General features: G+C 46.5%; 1 protein-coding gene across 1 annotated transcript in view; it reads right to left on the reverse strand.

Moving 5' to 3' along the window:
• Window positions 1-20,852, reverse strand: part of gpm6ab (glycoprotein M6Ab) — a 396,678-nt gene that overhangs the window by 80,520 nt on the left and 295,306 nt on the right. The window contains exon 2 of the mRNA XM_085978023.1: window positions 7,036-7,228. Within this exon, the coding sequence (XP_085834149.1) occupies window positions 7,036-7,228 (193 nt within the window). The remainder of the gene's footprint in view (window positions 1-7,035; window positions 7,229-20,852) is intronic.

The raw sequence follows: 20,852 nt of genomic DNA on the forward strand, positions 1-20,852 counted from the left end.
ATTGGGCCAACCAAATTAGTAACAATACTGTGGAGGAGGAATTCCTGGAGTGTTTACGGGATGGTTTCCTGGACCAATATGTCAAGGAACCAACCAGAGATCAGGCCATCTTAGACTGGGTATTATGTAATGAGAAAGGATTAATTAGCAATCTTGTTGTACGAGGCCCCTTGGGTCAGAGCGAACATAATATGATCGAATTCTTCATTAAGATGGAGAATGAAGTAGTTGACTCAGAGACTAGGGTCCTCAATTTAAATAAAGGAAACTACGATGGTCTGAGGAGCGAGTTGGGTAGGATTGATTGGGGAATGGCACTCAAAGGGTTGACGGTGGTCAGGCAATGGCAAACATTCAAAGACCGAATGGATGAGCTACAGAATTTGTTCATTCTAGTTTGGCATAAAAATAAAACAAAAAAGGTGACTCAACTGTGGCTAACAAGGGAAATTAGGGATAGCATAAGATCCAAGGAGAGGACATATAAATTGGCCAGAAAAAGCAATAATCCTGAGGATTGGGAGCAGTTTAGGATTCAACAAAGGAGGACAAAGGGATTAATTAAGAAAGGGAAAATAGAATATGAGAGTAAGCTTGCCGGGAACATAAAAACTGACTGTAAAAGCTTTTATAGATATGTGAAGAGAAAAAGGTTGGTGAAGTCAAGCATAGGTCCCTTGCCGTCAGAATCAGGGGAATTTATAATGGGGAACAAAGAAATGGCAGACCAACTAAATACATATTTTGGTTCTGTCTTCATAAAGGAGGACACAAATAACCTCCCAGAGATGTCGGGGAACATAGGGTCTGATGAAAGGGTGGAACTGAAAGAAATCAGTATTTGTAGGGAAATGGTGTTAGGAAAATTGATGGGACTGAAGGCCGATAAATCCCCAGGGCCTGATAATCTACATCCCAGGGTACTTAAGGAAGTGGCCCTAGAAATAGTAGATGCATTGCTGGTCATCTTCCAGAACTCGATCGACTCTGGAACAGTACCCATGGATTGGAGGGTAGCTAATGTTACCCCACAATTCAAAAAAGGTGGTAGAGAAAAAGCGGGGAATTAGAGACCGGTAAGCCTGACATCGGTAGTGGGGAAAATGCTAGAGTCCATTATAAAAGATGTAATAGCAGAGCACTTGGAAAGCAGTGACAGGATTGGACAAAGTCAACATGGATTTACAAAAGGTAAATCATGCTTGACTAATCTACTGGAATTTTTTGAGGAGGTAACTGGTAAAATAGATAAGGGAGAACCAGTGGATGTGGTGTATTTGAACTTTCAGAAGGCTTTCGATAAGGTCCCGCATAAGAGATTAGCGTGCAAAATTAAGGCACATGGGATTGGGGGCAAGGTATTGACTTGGATAGAGAACTGGTTGGCGGACAGAAAGCAAAGAGTTGGAATAAATGGGTCATTTTCCGAGTGGCAGGCAGTGACTATTGGGGTACCGCAAGGATCGGTCCTAGGACACCAGCTGTTCACAATATATATTAATGATCTGGACGAGGGAATTGGATGTAATATCTCCAAATTTGCAGACGACACAAAGCTGGGTGGGAGGGTATGCTGTGAGGAGAATTTCGTGAAACTCCAGTACACTTTGGACAGGTTGGGCGATTGGGCAGAAACATGGCAAATGCACTATAATGTGGATAAATGTGAGGTTATCCACTTTGGTGGCAAAAACAGGAAGGCAGATTATTATTTGAATGGCAATCAATAGATTGGGAGAAGGGAAGTGCAAAGAGACCTGGGTGTTCTTGTGCACCAGTCGCTGAAGGTAAGCATGCAGGTGCAGCAGGCGGTTAAGAAGGCAAATGGTATGTTGGCCTTCATAGCGAGAGGGTTTGAGTACAGAAACAAGGATGTCTTGCTACAGTTGTACAGGGCCTTGGTGAGGCCGCACCTTGAATATTGTGTGCAGTTTTGGTCGCCTTACCTGAGGAAGGACGTTCTTGCCATGGAGGGAGTGCAGCGAAGATTCACCAGGCTGATACCTGGGATGGCAGGAATGATGTATGAGGAGAGATTGTGTCGATTGGGCTTATACTCGCTGGAGTTTAGAAGATTGAGAGGGGATCTCATCGAAACCTATAAAATTCTGTCAGGCCTGGACAGACTAGATGCAGGAAGGATGTTTCTGATGGCCGGGGAGTCCAGAACCAGGGGTCATAGTCTAAGGATAAGGGGTAAGCCATTTAGGACAGCAATGAGGAGGAATTCCTTCACCCAGAGCGTGGTGAACCTATGGAATTCTCTGCCACAGTGGGCGGTGGAGGCCAGTTCATTAAATATATTCAAGAAGGAGTTGGATATATTTCTTAAGGCTAAAGGAATCAAGGGATATGGGGAGAAGGCAGGGACAGGATACTGAATTTGGATGATCAGCCATGATCTCATTGAATGGCGGAGCAGGCTCGAAGGGCTGAATGGCCTACTCCTGCTCCTATCTTCTATGTTTCTATGTTTCTATTGTTACTTGTTTCAACATCCAAGACAGCTTTGCAAATTTGACTAGTTCATTCACAGCATTTGTTATGGACACATGGAAAAGAGTTTAACAATATAATTAACCTTAAAGTGATTCTAGCTAAAGTATCCTTTTTACAAGATTATATTTAATGCACAATTCACTTCACCTTCTATCAACATAGGAACAGGAGTAGCCCATTCAGCCCCTCGAACCTGTTCCACCATTCAATTTGATCATGGCTGATCGGTAACTTACCTCCATTTACCCGCCTTGGTTCCATAACCCTTAATACCTAATTCCCTTAGTAGAGGGGTCAAAAACCAGGGGGCACAGATTTAAAGTAATTGGTGGAAGGTTTAGAGTGGATTTGAGGGGAAATTTCTTCACCCAGAGGGTTGTGGGGGTCTGGATCTCACTGCCTGAAAGGGTGGTAGAGGCAGGAACCCTAACCACATTTAAAAAGTACTTGGATGTGCACTTGGGCTGCTCCAACCTGCAGGGCTACAGACAGAGCTGGGAAGTGGAATCAGGCTGGGTAGCTCTATGTTGGCCGGCGCGGATACGATGGGCCGAAATGGCCTCCTTCCATGCTATAACTTTCTATGATTCTCACAAAAATCTATTAATCTCGGTTTTTGAAATTTTCAATTAGCTCTTCTTCAAATAATGCCGTTGTGACTTGAACTACCAGAAAAGGCCTTGGTTTAACATCTCACCCAGAGGATCATCACCTTCAGTACTGCACTGAAGTATCAGCTGAGATTATCGGCTCAAGCGCAATGTTCCCTTTAGGCTGCGTGACCGTGCAGCCGGCTTACTAGCTTTTAAACAGGAAAAACCGCGCTTTCGCAGCATTTTGAATGGGCCTTAAAGGGGCCGCACAATCAAAAAAAAAAATTTAAGGGAACACTGCTCAAGTTCTAGGATGGGGCCTGGAACCCACGGCCTTCTGCTAAACTGGATTTCAAAAAGCAATGAATTTGACAACAAGCATCATAGAGCATTTGTTTGTATTCCTATTCTGCACGATAACCTACGTAACATAAGAACATAAGAAATAGGAGCAGGAATAGGCCACTTGGCCCCTCGAGCCTGCTCCGCCATTCAATAAGATCATGGCTGATCTTGGGCTCAAAGCCACTTCTCTGCCTGCTCCCCATAACCCTTCACTCCCTTATCTTGCAAAAATCTGTCTATCTCCACCTTAAATGTATTTAATGACCCAGCCTCCACGGCTCTCTGGGGCAGAGAATTCCACAGATTTACGACCCTCTGAGAGAAGAAATTCCTCTTCATCTCAGTTCTAAAAGGGCGACCCTTTATTCTGAAACTCTGCCCCCGAGTTCTAGATTTCCCCACGAGGGGAAACATCCTCTCTGCATCTACCTTGTCGAGCCCCCTCATGTTTCAATAAGATCACCTCTGATTCTTCTAAACTCCAATGAGTATAGGCCCAACCTGCTCAACCTTTCCTCATAAGTCAACCCCTTCATCTCTGGAATTAACCTAGTGAATCGTCTCTGAACTGCCTCCAGTGAAAGTATATCCTTCCTTAAATGAGGAGACCAAAACTGTACTGGGAAGCCGCCCACTTCCTTTGTTCAACTGGTTAAAAGTATACTGTGAAATGTTCAGAACTTTGTGACAGTGAATTGCAAACATCAAGATTATATCATTGGGATGTACAATCAGTGGGCATATAATGTCATGAGCCAAACAATAGTGTTCCTCTCAGTGCATTGATACAGCTTCTGTCAACCCATTTTAGAGGCGGCAATTGATTGTTTGAATTCCATGGACGGCTGAAAATAACATTCAAAAGCTCTCTCATTGAATTAATTTAATTGAGTTAAGTTAAAAACTTCTACAAAGTAGGTGATACACAATAGGTTGAGAGTTTTCAATAATGCTATACAGGGTATACACAGATAAAATTTGCTATTATGTTACAGTTATATAAAGTTCTAGTTAGTCCCCATTTTGAGTATTGCGTTCAGTTCTGGGCAGCGCACCTCAGGAAGGATATACTGGCCTCGGAGGGGGTCCAGCTCAGATTCACCAGAATGATACCTGGGTTAAAAGGGTTAAATTATGAGGACAGGTTGCATAGACTCGGCTTGTATGCCCTTGAATATAGAAGGTTAAGGGGTGATCAAATTGAGGCGTTTAAGGTGAAACTGTTTGCTCCAGTGAGGGGGTCCAGAACAAGGGGTCAGAACTTTAAAATTAGAGCTAGGTCGTTCAGGGAGTGATGTCAGGAAGCATTGCTTCACACAAAGGGTAGTGGAAATCTTAAATTCTCTCCCCCAAAAAGCTGTTGAGGCTGGGGGGTCAATTAAAAATGTCCAAACTGGATTGATAGATTTTTGTTAGGCGAGGGTAATAAGGGCTACACAACCAAGGCGGGCAGATGGAGTTAAGATACAGATCAGTTATGGCCTAATTGAATGACGGAACAGGCTCGAGGGACTGAACGGCCTACGCCTGTTCCTAGTGGATCATACATCAATACAGATTTAACAAGGCTTAGTCCACATGGAGGATGATGGAATCACCTTTCAAAGCAGTTTGCCCCGCATGGGCTATATCTTTCCAACGCCTGCACTCATTTAACTTTAAAAGGTGCGGAAAGTAATATTTTTCCATCACCAAATAGCACTGCTGTTCAAAGGCACAGAAGAAATTTGAGCTCTCATTCTGGTACCCTTACCAATAGAGAAACTACAGAAAACATCAGCGCTAAAAAAACAATTATTAGTTTTATTTGTATGGTACAGTAACCATCTCAGCCATATGAGGCTTTCATACTTTATTGATTCTTCAGCTAGGAGATCAAAGTTGAAGACCTCTTCACAGATACCATTATACAATGGTCTTTGGTTCATCAATGAGGAGATGCAGGTAGTTTTAGGATTTCTGGCCCTGGCTGATATATATGCTGTCCTGGGACAAGACTTCGGTCCACAGTCAGTCTATTTTTAGGCTGACTTTGTTTCTCCTCCTCTCCTGAAGGCACAGACTCCTGCTGAGGAGACAGTTCCACAGGGACCAGGTGCCCTCTGGTACTTCATGCGTCGGACCATTCTTCACGTGGGGTGTCTCTAAATGGTGATTATCAGTGAGCTATTCCCCCATTGAACCATCTCATTAACCCCCAATCCTATCCTCACCCAATGTCCACACTATCCAATAGGGGTCATGGATGGTGGTCAGAAGCAGGAATCCTGACTGATTTCCCATCTTGTGGACTATGAGCATTCAGTACAAGCCCAGTGCCCTATTACTGTCTTGGCAGAGATCATCTAAACCTGTAAATCAAACCTGGGACCAACTAGTCTGTAATGCTTTGATGACTCTTCAGCTAGGAGACCCAACATTGTGGCTTGTGGGATGATCTTCCCCTAAACTGGGCACCTGAAATAAACAAAATGATTCAAAGCGCACATGAATCTTGAGACAATATTATGCAACTTTTTGAAAAATAGACTGCTTGAAGTTTGGGCTAAAACTGAAAAAATTAACAAAAGAAAAAAACCAGTCTGAAAGAAAAAAAATGAAAGACTTAAACATAGAAACATAAAAGATAGTAGCAGGAGTAGGCCATTCGGCCCCTCGAGCCTGTTCCGCCATTTAATGAGATCATGGCTGATCATCCAAATTCAGTACCCTGTCCCTGCTTTCTCCCCATATCCCTTGATCCCTTTAGCCTTAAGAAATATATCTAACTCCTTCTTGAATATATTTAATAAGTTGGCCTCAACTGCCTTCTGTGGTAGAGAATTCCACAGGTTCACCACTCTCTGGGTGAAGAAATTCCTCCTAATCTCTGTCCTAAATGGCTTACCCCTTATCCTTAGACTGTAACCTCTGGTTCTGGACTGCCCCGCCATCGGGAACATCATTCCTGCATCTAGTCTGTCTAGTCCTGTTAGAATTTTATAAGTTTCAATGAGATCCCCTCTCATTCTTCTAAACTCTAGCAAATATAAGCCTAATCGACCCAATCTCTCTTCATACGACATTCCTGCCATCCCAGGTATCAGTCTGGTGAATCTTCGCTGCACTCCTCCATGGCAAGAACATCCTTCCTCAGATAACTTGCATTTATATAGCGCCTTTCACGGCCACCGGATGTCCCAAAGCGCTTTGCAGCCAATTAAGCACTTTTGAAGTGTAGTCATTGTTATAATGACCAGATAATCTGTTTTAGTGATGTTGGTTGAGGGATAAATACCAGGACACCAGGTAGAACTCCCCTGCTCTTCTTTGAAATAGCGGCGTGGGATCCTTTACGTCCACCTGAGAGGGCAGACTCAGTTTAACGTCTCATCTAAAAGACGGCACCTCCGACACTGCAGTGCTCCCTCAGCACTGCATTGGAGTGACAGCCTGGATTATGTGCTTAAGTCTCTGGAGTGGGACTTGAATCCACGACCTTATTGACTCAGAGGCGAGTGTGCTGCCAACTGAGCTACGACTGACACGTCTGAGAATCCAAGCTCCAGCCCACACCAGGGCCGGTGAACTAGAATGAATAACGAGTAGAATTACTTACATAGTGAAAACATCTATGGTGTCTCCAGCACCTCTTACCACCTCAAAGTTATTCTGTAGGATTGTGACTGTCCCAGAGAGAGCTTCATGGCCACAGCCACAAAACAGTGCCACACCAGCGTACAGCAGGATGGTGGCGATCAGAGATGCATAGGGAATACCGCCCAGACACTTGATGCAACACTCAAAGCACCCTGAAAAACAAAATAAAAACAAATTGCACTTCACTATGTTGTATTTACATTTTTCTAACAACTCTTAAATATACAGGAAACTCTTTGGTATCCGGCACCGACGTGTTGCTAGAAATTCCGGATGACGAAGAGGGTTATCTACCGAGGCTATTTTTAACAAACAAAAATTTAAAAAATCAAGAAATGTGCAGTATACAGTAATTGGGTACTCACCTACTGAATGTTGTGTTAAATGGATGGTGGAAGATGCTTGATTAAGTACAGTACTGCCAGTTGAGGGTAATGCAATGCAATGACTGCCAGCAGCGTGGGAGACACACAGTACCCCTGTAAAATGGCGGATCAGAAGAGACTACCGGCAGCGCGGGAGAGTCAGACTCCTGTTACAGGGGTATTGAGGTGTTCCGACTTCCGACAGCGACAAGAAGCCGAGTAGTGGCTGTTTGGAGAACTACCCCCCACTGACTAACTCGGCCACCGCGGGAGACTCGGACTCGGACTCGGCAACATTGCCGGTTATTGAGGTATTGTTTTCGGAGTGAGAATTTTGCCAGTTAATAGAGAATTCTGGATATTTAGGTGCCATTTAAATGAGAGTTTCCTGTACCACACTAATGGAAATGTTCATTAGTAAGGCAAGGTTGCTTAAGTCTGAATCGTGCACAATTTTCTTCCGCACTTCAGGTGATGGTCAGTGTGATAGCTGACGATTCAGTCCCAAAATATAACATTTAAACAAGCAAGCCCCACAATTTTGCCCCCCTCCTGTTTTATCTGATCTTATAATGCAGTAATAGTTGATCCAACTAACGGTGCGGTCAGGGTTTCTATTCAGGGCAGCAACTCCCACCTGCAAACAATAGGGAAAACTTCTGCTATTCGAGCTGTCCACTGAGTGGTCTATGAAGTCCTCCATTAACAGTACATTTAAAGAACGTAAACGAGGCTATCCTCAGAGAGACACATTTTAAGACTGGAGATGAGAACGTTTCCATTATGCATTTGACGGGTTGGGAATGGACAGGTGTCCTCTCCTGGACCTCACTGCCTCACCAGAAAGCAGGTAAGTGATTGGTTGGTGAGTATTTCTCTCTTTTTAAACTTAAACTCTGTGGTTTATAGTTTCTAAGTTGTGATATTCATCATCTAGAATCGGGGCAGAGGGTATTTAAAAATAATATTAATAAATTTAATTAATTACATAGAATGGGAGAGCAGGTGATGTGTTACTGCTGCAAAATGTGGGAGCTGGTGGACACCATTGATGCTCACGGCGATCACATTTGCAGTAAGTGTTGGCTGCTCGAGGAATTCCGGCTCCGTGTTGACGAGCTGGAGTCCGAGCTTCAAACACTGAGACACATCAGGGAGGGGGAGAGTTACCTGGACTCTGTGTTCCAGGAAGTAGTCACACCAATTAGATTAACTAATTCAGATGTAGTCTGTGGTCAGGGACAGGAGGGTGTGACTATGAGTGAGGCAGGTACGGGGATCCAGGAGGTAGTGTTGGAGGAGCCGCAGCCCTTGCTCTTGTCCAACAGGTTCGAGGCTCTTACTCCCTGTGAGGACAGGAGCAGGGACTGCAGGGAGGATGAGCAACCTGGCCACAGCACCGTGGAACGGGGGGCCATTCAAGTGGGGGGAGTAAAAAGAAATGTTGTAGTGGTAGGGGATAGTATCATAAGGGGGATAGATAGGGTTCTTTGCAGCCGAGGGCGAGAGTCCCGAAGGTTGTGTTGCCCGCCCGGTGCCAGGGTTAAGGACATCTCCTCTGGGCTGGAGAGAAACTTGGAGTGGGAGGGGGAGGATCCAGTTGTCGTGGTCCATGTTGGTACCAACGACATAGATAGGACAAGGAAAGAGGTTCTGCTGAGGGAGTAGGAGCAGCTAGGGGCCAAATTAAAAAGCAGAACCACAAGGGTAAAAGTCTCTGGATTACTACCTGAGCCACGAGCAAATTTGGCTAGGGTAAATAAAATCAGAGAGTTAAATGCGTGGCTCAAAGACTGGTGTGGGAGAAATGGGTTTTGCTTCTTGGGACACTGGCACCAGTACTGGGACAGGAGAGAGCTGTTCCGTTGGGACGGACTTCACTTGGCCAGTGCTGGGACTAGAATCCTGGCGAATTGAATAGCTAGGGCTGTAGAGAAGGCTTTAAACTAATTAGTGGGGGGGAGGTTTCAAGAGAGCGAAAAATAAAAATGTCAGCGGAGAAGGCAATAGAGCAAAGTAGCAGTGGGGAAATTAAAAACCAAAGCGTGTCAGGAAGGGACAGAATATATAAAGGTAAAGTAGTAAAGGGGGTAAAAGCAGAAATAAATTGTCACAAAACATATTTAAAAGTTCTTTATCTGAATGTACGCAGCATTCGTAACAAAATAGACGAGTTGACGGTACAAATAGCTACACATGGGCATGATCAAATCAAATCAAAATCAAATCAAATCAACTTTTATTGTCATTGTTAGTGCACAAGTGCAGTACAACGAAATGTAGGCTTGCGGCTCCCAAGAGTGTACATTTAGATTAAGGCATTTAAACATTCAACATACATTTGGCTTGTAATACATTAACATCTGGTGGCCATTACAGAAACATGGCTGCAAGGTGACCATGACTGGGAACTAAACATCCAGGGGTATTTGACTATTAGGAAGGACAGACAGGAAGGAAAGGGAGGTGGGGTGGCTATGTTAATAAAGGATGGAATGACTGCAATAGTGAGAAATGATATTGGGTCAAAGGATCAGGATAGTGAAACAGTTTGGGTGGAGATAAGGAATAATAAGGGGAAAAAGTCACTAGTGGGCATAGTCTATAGGCCTCCTAACAGTTGCAACTCTATTGGTCGGACTATAAATCAGGAAATAGTTGGGGTTTGTAATAAGGGAACAGCTATAATCATGGGAGATTTTAACTTTCATATTGACTGGACAAATCAAATTGGGCAGGGCAGCCTTGAGGAAGAGTTCATAGAGCAGTATGTTACTGAACCAACCAGGGGGCAGGCAATCTTAGATCTGGTCCTGTGTAATGAGACAGGATTAATAAAAAATGTCCCAGTGATATACCTATCAATTCATCCAATGAAAAGCGACGAGTTAAGAAAGTAACTATAGGTTTTTATTGGCTAAATAACAGAGCCCACCCTCGTGGGTGATCGGATACAACAAGGAGGAATACCAGCCAGTCGACTACCTTTATACCTGGGCAGGTAGGTGGAGTCATGGGCGGAGTCAGCAGTGGTCAGCCCAGGTATAGCAGCGTGACAAGAGGCGACCTCGTATAGTGATACAACAGTGTGAACAGTGATAACCATAGAGTAACGATATAACAGTGATAACTATAGTGTAACGATAGTGAACGATAAAAGTGGTTTACCACATTCACCCCTTGTTTAGATTTGAGTCCGGCGGGGTGAAGTGTACTACCAGTTCTGGTATGTCAGTCTGTCCGGAGGCCTCGTAAGCCTTTCTGATCGTCGCAGCGGCGGTGTTGCCTTATCCGGTGTTAATGCTGGTGTCTGCGTGGTCGGCGAAGGCTCGTGGGGTTCCGGCATGCCGTCTACCTGGGCTGGAATTGGGGGGGTGGTGGGGGGGGGTGAAGGTGGTGTCTCCGGAGTGCCCGAGGGTGCGAGGTCTCGTAAGGAGACTGTGTCCTCCCGCCCGTCTGGGTATGCCACATAGGCGTACTGGGGGTTGGCGTGCAGGAGGTCCACCCTCTCGACCAGGGGGTCCATTTTATGGGCCCTCACGTGCTTTCGCAGCAAGACGGGCCCCGGAGAGGTCAGCCAGGTTGGTAGCGTGGTTCCCGTAGTCGACGTCCTGGGGAAAGCAAACATTCGTTCATGGCGGGTGGCGTTGATGGCAGTGCAAAGTAGTGACCGGGTGGAATGCAGCGCTGCCGGGAGGACTTCCTGCCAGCGGGAGGTTGGGAGGCCCTTAGACTTTAAGGCTAAGAGGACGGCCTTCCATACCGTCGCGTTCTCTCTTTCCACCTGGCCGTTCCCTCGGGGGTTGTAGCTGGTGGTCCTGCTTGCAGCAATACCTCTCGCTAGTAGGAACTGACGGAGTTCCTCGCTCATGAAGGAGGAGCCCCGGTCACTATGTATATAGTTTGGGAACCCGAACAAGGCGAAGAGGTCGTTCAGGCATTTAATGACCGTGGTACTGGTCATGTCTGGGCAGGGGAAGGCAAAGGGGAAACGGGAGTACTCATCAACAATGTTGAGGAAGTACACATTATGGTCAGAGGACGGGAGGGGCCCCTTAAAGTCGATGCTCAGGCGCTCGAAGGGGCGGGTGGCCTTGATCAGGCTTGCTCTGTCCAGCCTAAAGAAGTGCGGTTTGCACTCGGCACAGGTCTGGCAGTTCCTGGTCATGGTCCTGACCTCCTCGATGGAGTAGGGCAGGTTGCGGGCCTTAATGAAGTGGTAAAGTCTGGTGACCCCGGGGTGGCAGAGGTCGTTGTGGAGGGTCTGAAGTCTATCACTTTGCGCGCTGGCGCATGTAATTCGTGACAGAGCATCGGGGGGTTCGTTCAGCTTACCTGGCCGGTACAAGATATCATAATCATAGGTGGAGAGCTCGATTCTCCACCTCAAGATCTTGTCATTCTTGATTTTGCCCCTCAGCTTGTTATTAAACATAAAAGCGACCGAACGTTGGTCGGTAAGGAGGGTAAATCGTTTGCCTGCCAGGTAGTGCCTCCAGCGTCGTACCGCCTCCACAATCGCCTGGGCCTGCTTCTCGACCGACGAGTGTCGGATCTCAGGGCCCTGTAGGGTCCTTGAGAAGAAGGCCACCGGTCTCCCCTCCTGGTTAAGGGTGGCGGCTAGGGCGAAGTCGGATGCATCGCTCTCGACTTGAAAGGGGATGGACTCATCCACTGCGTGCATTGTGGCCTTGGCAATGTCTCCCTTAATGAGGGAGAAGGCTGCGCATGCTTCCTCCGTAAGGGGGAAGGATGTGGACTTCATGAGGGGCCTGGCTTTGTCCGCATAATTGGGCACCCATTGGGCATAGTAGGCGAAGAGCCCCAGGGTTCTCTTCAGTGCCTTTGGACAGTGGGGGAGGGGTAGCTCCATGAGGGGGCGCATTCTTTCGGGGTCGGGGCCGATGACTCCGTTCTCTACTACACAGCCGAGGATGGCAAGGCGCGAGGCGTTAAACACACATTTATTCTTATTGTAGGTGAGGTTCAGCCGTTGGGCCGTACGGAGGAATCTCTCCAGATTAACATCGTGGTCCTGCCGGTCGCGGCCGCAGATGGTGACGTTATCTAGATAGGGGAACGTGGCGTGCAGCCCGTTCTGGTCAACCATCCGGTCCATCTCCCTTTGGAAGACCGAAACCCCGTTGGTGACGCCGAAGGGAACCCTAAGGAAGTGGTAGAGGCAGCCGTTCGCCTCGAAGGCTGTATACTGGCGGTCCTCAGGGCGGATAGGGAGTTGGTGATAGGCCGACTTAAGGTCGATGGTGGAGAATACCCGGTACTGCGCAATCTGATTGACCATATCAGATATGCGGGGAAGGGGGTATGCATCCAGCTGGGTGTACCTGTTTATGGTCTGGCTGTAGTCGATGACCAGGCGGTTTTTATTGCCGGTCTTAACGACCACGACCTGGGCACGCCAGGGGCTGGTGCTCCCCTCGATGATGCCCTCCTTCAGGAGACGCTGCACCTCAGAGCTAATGAAAGCTCTGTCCCCGGCGCTGTACCGCCTGCTCTTGGTAGCGACGGGTTTGCAGTCGGGGGTGAGGTTAGCGAACAGGGAAGGTGGCGGGACCTTGAGGGTGGATAGGCCGCAGGTGTTACGCGGTGGGCGGTTTAAAATCTGCTGGTTGTCGACTGTGAGTGGGGGGAGGGGTCCGCCGTATGCTAGCGTGACGCTTTGGAGGTGGGATTGGAAGTCTAGGCCTAGTAGGACGGCAGCGCATAGCTGGGGCAGGATGAGGAGTTTAAAATTTTTATACTCCGTACCCTTAACCGACAGGGTCACAACACAGTAGCCGCTGATGTCTGTGGCATGTGACCTCGATGCCATCGAGATCCGGTTGCGCATTGGCAGGACAGGGAGGGAGTAGTGGCTCACCGTGTCTGGGTGGATGAAGCTCTCCGTGCTTCCGCTGTCGAACAGGCAGGTCGTGGCGTGGCCGTTTACTTTGATGTCCATCATCGACTTGGACAGGTGATGCGGGCGGGCCTGGTCCAGTGTGACGGAGGCTAGTGTATAGCTGAGCGAGTTGTTGTAGTCTGCGGTTGAGGCGGTAGTCGGGTCTAGAGGCACGGTGGCGGTCGGGCGTGGTGGGTAAAATGGCGTCTCCCACGAGGTTGGACAAAATGGCGGAGAAGATGGCTGCCCCCATAACTCACATGAGGCACTGCTGGTGTTGGTTGCCTGTATCAAAGATGGCCGCCCCATGACTCACATGTGGGGATGCTGGCCTCTGTTGCCTTGAAGGAAGATGGCCGCCCCCACAGCTCGCATGAGGCACTGCTGGCCTCTGATGATCCACCTCTGCAGGCCTTAGCGAAGTGGCCTTTCTTCATGCAGTTTGAGCAGGTAGAGTTCCTGGCTGGGCAGCGCGACCTCGGGTGCTTCGCCTGGCCGCAGAAGAAGCAGCCGGTGGCCCGATCGTGGGGGTCCGATGTCGGAGCCGGTACCGGGGGTGGCGGTCTCGATCGGGTCCGGGACGCCGACGCTGAGGTAGGTCCCAGGGGGGTTGCTGCGGGGGGTATCGCGGTCGGGGTCGGTCCCAAGTCCCAGGGTCGCGAGTTACAGCACCTTGAGTATGCCTCGAGGTCCCGATGGGCCACCTCTAGAGAGAGAGCGAGGGCTGCAGCTTTGTCCAGGTCGAGGTCCCTTGCTTCCAGTAGTCTTTGCCGTGAGTAGTCGGACCGCAGGCCTTTCACGAAGGCATCGCGGACATTGTCTTCAGTATTTTCTGCCGCCGTTACCGCTTTAAAGTTACAGTCTCTGCCGAGTGCTTGTAGCACCCGTAAAAATTCCTCCACGGGCTCTCCTGGCTGTTGCGGGCGGGATCTTAGGAGGTGTCTGGCATACATGGAATTTACCGGGGTTTGGTACTGTCTTTTCAGCCGGTTGATGGCGTCCTCGTATGTTTTAAGGTCCCGGATGAGTGCGAATACTTTAGGGCTCACTTGGGCGTTCAGAACTCTTAGCATGGATTTTTGAGGCACGCCGGATTCTCCCAGGTAGGCTTCGAAGCAGCTCAGCCAGTGTTCGAAGTCGAGGGCTGAGTTTGCTGCCTGTGGGTTTAGGTCCAGGTACGGTGGTCTGAGGGCTCGCAGCCAGGCCGGCTGCTGTGGCTGTTGTAGCTGGGCGTCTGGCTGGTCGCTTGGCTGGTCGTTTGGCTGGTCGTTTGACTGCTCAAGTGGCGACATTTTAAAATTTAGCCAATAAAATTGATATACCTATCAATTCATCCAATGAAAAGCGACGAGTTAAGAAAGTAACTATAGGTTTTTATTGGTTAAATAACAGAGCCCACCCTCGTGGGTGATCGGATACAACAAGGAGGAATGCCAGCCAGTTGACTACCTTTATACCTGGGCAGGTAGGTGGAGTCATGGGCGGAGTCAGCAGTGGTCAGCCCAGGTATAGCAGCGTGACAAGAGACGACCTCGTATAGTGATACAACAGTGTGAACAGTGATAACCATAGAGTAACGATATAACAGTGATAACTATAGTGTAACGATAGTGAACGATAAAAGTGGTTTACCACACCCAGTAAAGGATCCCCTTGGTATGAGTGACCATAACATGGTTGAATTCCAAGTGCAGTTGGAGGGTGAGAGAGTTGGATCTCAAACCAGCGTACTAAGCTTAAATAAAGGAGACTATGAAGGTATGAGAGCAGAGTTGACTAAAGTGGACTGGGAAAATAGATTAAGGTGTAAGACGGTACAGGATCAGTGGTGTACATTCAAGGAGATATTTCACAACTTTCAAGAAAAATATATTCCACTGAGGAAAAAGGGGCGTAAAAGAAAAGACAGCCATCCGTGGCTAAGTAAAGTAATAAAGGATAGTATCCGACTGAAAACAAGGGCATATAAAGTAGCCAAATCTAGTGGTAGGATAGAAGATTGGGAAGCATTTAAAAGCCAACAAAGAATAACTAAAAGATTAATTAAGAAAGGGAAGATTGATTATGAAAGTAAACTAGCAAAAAATATAAAAACAGATAGCAAGAGTTTCTACAGTTATATAAAAAGAAAAAGGGTGGTTAAAGTGAATGTTGGTCCCTTAGAGGACGAGATCGGGAAATTAGTAGTAGGCAACATGGAGATGGCAAATATGCTGAACAAATATTTTGTATCAGTCTTTACAGTAGAGGACACTAAAAATATCCCAACACTGGACAAACAGGGGGCTATAGGGGGGGAGGAGCTAAACATGGTTAAAATCACTAAGGAGATGGTACTCGGTAAGATAATGGGACTTAAGGCGAATAAATCCCCTGGACCTGATGGCTTACATCCTAGGGTCTTGATAGAAGTAGCGGTAGGGATTGCGGATGCATTAGTGGTAATTTTCCAAAACTCCCTGGATTCAGGAAAAGTCCCAGCAGATTGGAAAACTGCTAATGTAACGCCCTTATTTAAAAAGGGAGGTAGACAAAAGGCTGGAAACTATAGACCAGTTAGCCTAACATCTGTGGTTGGTAAAATGTTGGAGTCTATTATTAAGAAAGCAGTAACAGGACATTTGGATAAGCATAATTTAATCGGACAGAGTCAGCATGGTTTTATGAAGGGGAAGTCATGTTTGACAAATTTGCTCGAATTCTTTGAGGACGTAACAAACAGGGTGGATAAAGGGGAACCAGCGGATGTGGTGTATTTGGACTTCCAAAAGGCATTTGACAAAGTGCCACACAAAAGATTACTGCACAAGATAAAAAATCACGGGATTGGGGGTAATATACTGGCATGGGTGGAAGATTGGCTATCTAACAGAAAACAGAGAGTTGGGATAAATGGTTCATTCTCGGGTTGGCAATCAATAACTAGTGGTGTTCCGCAGGGGTCAGTGCTGGGACCCTAACTCTTTACAATCTATATTAACGATTTGGAGGAGGGGACCAAGTGCAACGTATCCAAGTTTGCCGACAATACAAAGATGGGAGGGAAAGCAGTGAGTGAGGAGGACATAAAAATCCTGCAAAAGGACATAGACAGGCTAAGTGAGTGGGCAGAAATTTGGCAGATGGAATATAATGTTGGAAAGTGTGAGGTTATGCACTTTGGCAGAAAAAATCAAAGAGCAAGTTATTATCTAAATGGAAAGAAACTGCAAAGTGCTACAGTACAAAGGGATCTGGGGGTCCTGGTGCATGAAACACAGAAGGTTAGTATGCAGGTACAGCAGGTGATCAGGAAGGCCAATGGAATCTTGGCTTTTATTGCAAGCGGATGGAGTATAAAAGCAGGGAAGTCTTGCTTCAGTTATACAGGGTACTGGTGAGGCCACACCTGGAATACTGTGTACAGTTTTGGTTTCCATATTTAAGGAAACATATACTTGCTCTCGAGGCAGTTCAGAGAAGGTTCACTCGGTTGATTCCGGAGATGAGGAGGTTGACTTATGAGGAAAGGTTGAGTAGGTTGGGCCTCTACTCATTGGAGTTCAGAAGAATGAGAGGCGATCTTATCGAAACATATAAGATTGTGAGGGGGCTTGATCGGGTGGATGCGGGGAGGATGTTTCCACTGATGGGTGAGACTAGAACTAGGGGGCATAATCTTAGAATAAGGGGCTGCCATTTCAAAACTGAGATGAGGAGAAACTTCTTCACTCAGAGGGTAGTAAATCTATGGAATTTGCTATCCCAGAGAGCTGTGGAAGCTGCGACATTAAATAAATTTAAAAAGGAAATAGACAGTTTCCTAGCTGATAAAGGAATAAGGGGTTACGGGGAGAGGGCAGGGAAGTGGACGTGAGTCTAGGTTCGGATCAGCCATGATCCTATTGAATGGTGGAGCAGGCCTGAGGGGCCGTACGGCCTACTCCTGCTCCTACTTCTTATGTTCTTATTATATTCTCACTCATCTGCCCTGCCTGCTTGTCCAACCCTACTGAGAAGGATGTCTGGCTACCTGCTTTCTGGTCACTGTTCACGGTATCTTATCTCTTCTTGTGGCAAACACAAGCATCACCACTAGTCCAAAGCAAATGTGTGTCTGCACGCCCACCTCATTTAGCATCGTACAATAAAAAATTAAAAAAATTAATTGCTGTGCACATTTTGGCTTCCTTATATTCCTACATAACAACAGTAACTACACTTCAAAGAGTAAGGCGCTAAATTCGGTTGATTTGCGCCTCCCGTTAGCGCACTAAGAGGGACTGGGATTGATTTTACACCCATAATTTGTATGTAACTATCCTCCACTCACACCGTCGAAACCTTTATCAGGCAGAGAAACTGCTGAGTATCTTGAGTCAGCTTCTGCCTGACGATCCTGGTTCACGTAAAAAAAGAAAGACTTGCATTTATACAGCGTCTTTCATGAGCATCGGACGTCCCAAATTGCTTCACCGCCAATGAAGGACATTTTGAAGTGTGGCCACTGTTGTAATATAGGAACTTTCTTTTGTGTGGGAGCAAAGTGCTGTGATTCCTCACAGTAAATCCAATTATCATGTGAAGGTGCTGGAAAAACTCAGCAGGCCAGGCAACATCTGTGGAAAGAGAAATAGAGTCAACGTTTCAGGTCAAAACCCTTTGTCAAGACTGAAAAAGCACAGGAAATGAAACAGATTAAGAGCCCAGTTCGGGGGCTGGGAAATGGGGATGAGAGAACAAAAGAGAGGTGAAGAGACATTAAGAGGTATTCAAAAGGAGACGAGATGGTGAAAGGACTAGTGGAGAGACAAAAGACGGCTCTAGATTAGGTGTGAAATGCGTTGGCAGAATGAGAGACAGTTGCCATGTGGGAGAGGAAAAAAAAGGGGAAGGGCCAAAACAAAGGTGTGGATAAAAAATATATATAAAAATGTAATAGGGGCCGAGGTTATGATCTGAAATTGTTGAACTCGATATTGAGTCCAGAAGGCTGTAAAGTGTCTAATCGGAAGATGAGGTGCTGTTCCTCGAGGTTACCCAGCATAAGCTCGAGGAACAGCACCTCATCTTCCGATTAGGCACTTTACAGCCTTCTGGACTCAATATCAAGTTCAACAATTTCAGATCATAACCTCGGCCCCTATTACATTTTTATATATATTTTTTATCCACACCTTTGTTTTGGCCCTTCCCCCTTTTTTCCTCTCCCACATGGCAACTGTCTCCCATTCTGCCAACGCATTTCACACCTAATCTAGAGCCGTCTTTTGTCTCCACTAGTCCTTTCACCATCTCGTCTCCTTTTGAATACCTCTTAATGTCTCTTCACTTCTCTTTTGTTCTCTCATCCCCATTTCCCAGCCCCCGAACTGGCCTCTTAATCTGTTTCATTTCCTGTGCTTTTTCAGTCTTGACGAAGGGTTTCGACCTGAAACATTGACTCTATTTCTCTCCACGGACGTTGCCTGACCTGCTGAGTTTTTCCAGCATTTTCTGTTGTTATTTCGGATTTCCAGCATCCACAGTATTTTGCTATCGTATCACGTGAAGGTGTTTTTTTTTACGGACCAATAAAACTAATAAGACAAGACTTTTACAAAATAATCCTACTTACAGTTTCGCATTACACAGCCCGGTGACTGCTATTCTGCTATTATTAACTGCATGCCCATACTTGGCCTACAATCTGACCTGTGACCATGGTAACCTCCCCACATCTTTATCTATTTTTTTCAACCGAAGGTTGGTGCTGCAAGCCAGAAGGCAAATTCAAAACAACTCTTGTCTAATTTACAATGGTGAAATGGATTGTCGGATCTCTTGACCAGCTTTGAAAATAATAATATAGCGAGTTGGAATAACGTCCGCACTCTGTCACTTTCTATTAGGTTAGCACGTTCCAGTTTGCAGAAGCACCGAAGAAGTGAGTGGAAAGAACAAGTCTGCTGCGTGTCGTGAATACCTGGCATGACTGCATTTAGAGAAGCGAGGGCCATGCACACAGTCCACAATGTTCTGTTTTAGCTACGCTCATGTTCCTATAACATCTGAGATCTGTAAAGCCTTCCCTGCAGAGACCAGCACCCGTAACAAGGAGCGCTCTGTTTCGCACAACCACGATAGCTGTTCCAGGGGCTCGGAGAATGTGTTCTTTTAAAAAAAAATTAAATCACATCCTGAAAGGAAGAGCAGAAGATTTTGAGTGCTTGGCCAAACACTGGCACCTTGACAAGTGATTGCAGCTCAGTTTGGATTCTTCACAAAGGGAACCTTTGTTTCTTCGATCGCCTCTCAGAAAGAAATTCAGAGATGATGGATTCTGCGTAGAATGGCTTGGCGCTCCACAAACCTGGGCTAAGAAGCGCTTAAGAGGGTTTCAGAGTGAAAATTCTGATAGGACTAGACAGACTAGAAGCAGGAAGGATGTTCCCGATGGTCGGGGAGTCCAGAACCAGGGGTCACAGTCTAAGGATAAAGGGTAAGCCATTTAGGACAGAGATGAGGAGGAATTTCTTCACCCAGAGAGTGGTGAACCTGTGGAATTCTCTACCACAGAAGGCAGTAGAGGCCAATTCATTAAATATATTCAAGAAGGAGTTAGATATATTTCTTAAGGCTAAAGGGATCAAGGGATATGGGGAGAAAGCAGGGACAGGGTACTGAATTTGGATGATCAGCCATGATCACATTGAATGGCAGAGCAGGATCGAGGGGCCGAATGGCCTACTCCTGCTCCTATCTTCTATGTTTCTATGTTATGTTTCTATGTTTACTGCATGATAGAGCAGATAGGGATGAACTGTTTCCACTGGCTGGAGGGTCGGTATCCAGAGGACACAGATTTAAGAAAATTGGCAAAAGAACCGGGGGTGGGGAGATGAGGAGAAAATATTTTACGCAGCAAGTTGTGATGATCTGGAACGCACTGCCTGAAAGGGCAGTGGAAGCAAATTCAATAGTAACTTTCAAAAGGGAATTGGATTTATACTTGAAAGGAGGGCTATGGGGAAAGACTAATTGGATACTTCTTTCAAAGAGCCGGCACAGATACGATGGGCCGAAAGGCCTCCTTCTGTGCTGTGTGATTCCAAAATTCTATGGCTGAGGAATAAATATTGGCCAGGATACCAGAAAGAACTCCTCGGTTCTTCTTCGGAGAGGGCAACAGGGCCTAAGTTTAGTTTCTCAGCTGAAAGACGGCAGCTTCGACAGTGCAGCACTCCCTCAGTACTGCACTGGTAGGCTGTGAAAAATATCAAATTTTAATAGCCTTTTAGGATCAGCAGAATTAATCATCTTTTCAGTGGCTGAGGCCTGAAACACTTCAAAATCAATTTGAAGGTTGATGCCCTGTCAACAGTAGTCAAATGAACTTATATCCCTTTCATTTTACAGTGCTGTATCCAAAGGTAACGCTGCAACACAAGCCTGTGGAGTCACAGAATAGCAGCTCTCGATCCTTCCCCCTGCACTGGTGGCTAAAGCAAATGGCCGCCAGAGGGGAAACTGGGGCTGCCATTTTGTTCT

Source organism: Somniosus microcephalus, chromosome 1, assembly GCF_052327205.1.
Source record: "Somniosus microcephalus isolate GS21.2 chromosome 1, FLI_Smic_1.0, whole genome shotgun sequence".
Classification (NCBI taxonomy): domain Eukaryota; kingdom Metazoa; phylum Chordata; class Chondrichthyes; order Squaliformes; family Somniosidae; genus Somniosus; species Somniosus microcephalus.